At 43.4% G+C, this 3,559-nt stretch overlaps 1 protein-coding gene across 1 annotated transcript; it reads left to right on the top strand.

Moving 5' to 3' along the window:
- The first annotated feature begins 795 nt into the window (after positions 1-795).
- LOC105268256 (protein regulator of cytokinesis 1) lies at positions 796-3,449 on the top strand. Its single transcript, XM_011307643.1, has 4 exons — positions 796-1,003; positions 1,240-1,393; positions 1,473-2,876; positions 2,970-3,449. The coding sequence occupies exons 1-4, from the start codon at positions 987-989 to the stop codon at positions 3,369-3,371; spliced, it is 1,977 nt and encodes a 658-aa protein (XP_011305945.1). The 5' UTR covers positions 796-986; the 3' UTR covers positions 3,372-3,449.
- The last annotated feature ends 110 nt before the right edge of the window (positions 3,450-3,559 follow it).

Genomic DNA, 3,559 nt, shown 5'->3' with positions numbered 1-3,559 from the left:
AGCCGAGCACGTTACCGCTAGGATAACGTTTTATTACAATAAATTATTTTCATTAGGAGTATATATATTGCAAAAGTATTGTTTTAAAAAATTGCTAATTTTTCAATTTCACTGGATGTCTTCTGGATTTTCAAATATTCAGTTTTTAAACAATATTACCATTAATTTGCCATTAAAAAAAAACAAAAAATAGGAATTATTTAAAAAAAAAAAATGAATGTTGGCGGGCTTGAACCCGGGCCTCTGGCGTGCCAGTCGAGCACGTTACCACTAGGACAACGCGCACATTTAAAAATATAAATTCATTAGTGGTATATATTCAATAGATTGAATAATTTTTTCCATTGAAATTCCACAAGATGTGGTTTCCCCCTTCCGTACGTGCTACAGTCGGCTAAATTTCAGTTAAACAAATGAAAAACAAAGAGCATTCGTGGAGCAAAAAATTAAATTCACCCCGTCGACTTGATGGAGACCCCAGCATTGCTATAAAAACTTGGTTAATAAAAAAAAAACACCCCCGCATTGCATTGCATTGCGTGTTGCGCCCTCCCTCTCAAACCCCAGAACTGAGCCTCTCCTTTTGACAATCCTTTTTGGTCCTTACCGTCAATGCTCTTTGGACTGTCAATCGAACACTTCTCAACAGCTGATTCGGAAACCAGCCAAAACTGCGGGATCCCCCCAAAGATGGCACCAAAGATCCGGGAGTTCCCGTTCTTAAAATTTCCATGGCTCGTGGAAGGTGATCGGTGGAAGGAGGCTTGGCCAATCAGGAACGATCGTTGGATTCAAAAGAATAACGGCCATGTCTGGCAGTTTACAAAGTCCTGAGGATCACGCCATCGCTGTCTCATCGCGTTCGAATTATTTGTTAAGGTTTTGGAGAGTTATCTGATAATTTTTACTGACAGCCCCCGAGATATATATGGACTGAGTTGGGTGAAGTGCCTTTATTCTCTGGGACTCATTGCTTTGAGGAAGAAATGGCTGAAGATCAGGGGTAAGATGAAGGGTCCTTTGGGTGAGGACAGTTTCCACCATTTTCGCATGAATACTTTTGAGTAATCCCTGAGAAAAGTTTGAGCCATTATTTATACGACGAGTGATTGATACTGGGCGAATCGTAAATACTGGGGGCTCAATCAATTCTTAGAGGCTTAATCACCTGTTTGTGGGGGTTTTAAATGATTATTGTGATTAAAAAAAATGGATATTAATGGCTGGGGAATGTTTTAGAGAGGTTTGGGATTACCTCGAAGATGAGTTGATCGAGAAACTCACACAGGGAACCAGAGATGTAATTCCAGAGTTTTACAAGGAGTGGCAGGTGATTGGGTTAGATGCTGCCACCAAGAAGAGGTTCCAGGATGTCATAGTTGAGCAGCACCGAGTGAGGATCTCAATTTCTTCAAAATATTAATATTTTTTGTAATATTTCCATTACACCCCTAGATCCTTTGAATTTTCAGGGTATCTTGATGGAGATGCTGACAGAAACGAAACACCGAAGATCGACCCTCATGAATAGTATCGATAAAATGAAGCAGGAGCTTCAGATCCTCAGCAGGGATCTCCGAACCCTCGTGGACCTCGGTGGGGACGGGTTGAGCCTTCTGAACCTTGAGAAGCATCTCCGGGAGCAACTGCATAGTCTGGAAGAGGTAAAAAAGACTCGTCTCTCTCAACTCGAGGAGCTCTTCTCGAAGGAGACCTCCATCTGTTCAGTGATGGGATCGAAGCCAGTTGGCCTGGACAGTACAATTCCCTCAGAAGAGGAGCTCCAGGCCTACGAGATCTACATTACCAATCAGGAGGCTGAGATGCTCCGGTTGAAGGCAGTGTTCAAGGAGGTACGTTTGGAGATAATAAAGAGCATGGAGGAGATGGGATCTTCTCCCAAGCTGGATATTGAGCGACAAATTGTCAACGAGCATCACAAGTTCGTATTCAATCCCTCGAACATGCAGAAGCTCGAGGAATTGAGACAGGAAGTGCTGGAGAAACTGGCACTTGCCAGGGAGATTGCTGAAGCCAAACGCCAAGAGCTTCTGGTCCTTCTGGAATACCTGGATGTGCCCCAGACCAATTACGAGGAATTCCTTGAAAAAAATTCTGGCTGTGACCAAGTGACAATCTCCCTCCTCAATAAGGAAATTAAAAAATGCAAGGAGCTCAGGATAAAGAACATTAGCAAGTTCGTGGAGAAGATCAGGGGGGAGATCAGGACTCTCTGGGATGCCTGCAAGTTCAGTGAGAAACAACGAAATGCTTTTCAGCCGTACAAATACCAGAATTACACCGAGGAAGTGCTCGCACTTCACGAACTGGAGCTCAAGGAGCTTCAGAAATTTTATAAAAATAACGAGAAGATCTACGAACTCTTTAATCAACACCAGGAAATGCGAGAGAAGTTGGCGGAACTTGATATCAAGGCCGAGGACCCTAACCGATTGAATAATCGAGGGGGACAGCTCTTGGAGGATGAGAAAGCGAGAAAACTCGTGACCAAGAATTTGCCGAAGGCTGAGGCCAGGCTCAGGGACCTTCTCAATGAGTTCGAGGAGGAAAATCAAACTCCCTTCACTTTTAATGGACTCACTTTCGATGAATACCTGCAAAAGGAAGACGAAAAATTCAACGAGGAGAAGGAGAATATCAGGCTTGCCAGGGCCAAGGCCAAGGACGAGAAGAAATCAATCAAAAAGACACCCCTCAGTGCTTCCAAGAGGAATCTCGCCACTGCTATGAGCTTGAGGGCCATGACATCAGTCAAGAGAAAATTACCAATGGAGAAGTCTCCAGCATTGACTGGAAATAAGAAGAGACTCGTGCAGAGCGAAAAAATGAGACCGACTCTGGCCTGTGGGTCCAAGGTTATTATTTCTTTTATTTAAAAACAAAAACTCACTTCACTTTTTTGTCGTTTTTAATATTTCATAATTCTTTATTTAATTGTTCCCTAAAAGGTTCGAAGGAGTGGTAAGGTATCGAGAAGGCTGCTATCGAATTCATTAAACAAGGAGAGCCCCAGGAAGAGAAAGAACGCCAAGCTGTTGTCTGACAGTTCCACCGACAACTTGAATCTCCAGTCCTACGAGGTCTTTCAGGAGCACTTATCCAGCAGAAATGAGCTCAGGAGTACATTATTGTCAGAGCAGGTGCTGAAGAATATGAGGAGCGATGGGGAAAAAATGAAGACACCTGTGAAGACTCCAATTAAACCCATGAGGAAACCCCCCCTCATCACGTTAACTCCCCACGTCACCCCCAAGGCTGTACCCCGCAGACCCTCCAGGAGCCCCAGGATTACTAGCACTCCTAGACTCACAACTGCACCTATGAGTGGACTCTCTCACCTCAAACTGTAGAGCAGGGATCTACTATACAACGAATTTACACAACGAATTTAGTTAAGGTTACGTCATTAAACGTCCAATTCATTTCGATGATTTTTGTTTTTTTTTAATTTATGCTTTTATCTTTTATTCGACTAAGTTTTTAGGGGATTATTATGCAGTTTCAGAGGTGAGGGGGAAAGCAGGGGGGAGGGGGGAGG

Source organism: Fopius arisanus, unplaced genomic scaffold (genome assembly GCF_000806365.1).
Source record: "Fopius arisanus strain USDA-PBARC FA_bdor unplaced genomic scaffold, ASM80636v1 scaffold00055, whole genome shotgun sequence".
NCBI lineage: Eukaryota > Metazoa > Arthropoda > Insecta > Hymenoptera > Braconidae > Fopius > Fopius arisanus.
Note: the sequence above shows the minus strand (reverse complement) of the source record. Positions and strands in the feature narration are given on the sequence as shown.

Coding starts and splice junctions, on each gene's coding strand:
- LOC105268256 (XM_011307643.1), top strand. Junction 1,394..1,472: donor TCATAGTTGAGCAGCACCGA/GTGAGGATCTCA, acceptor TTGAATTTTCAG/GGTATCTTGATGGAGATGCT. Junction 2,877..2,969: donor CTCTGGCCTGTGGGTCCAAG/GTTATTATTTCT, acceptor GTTCCCTAAAAG/GTTCGAAGGAGTGGTAAGGT.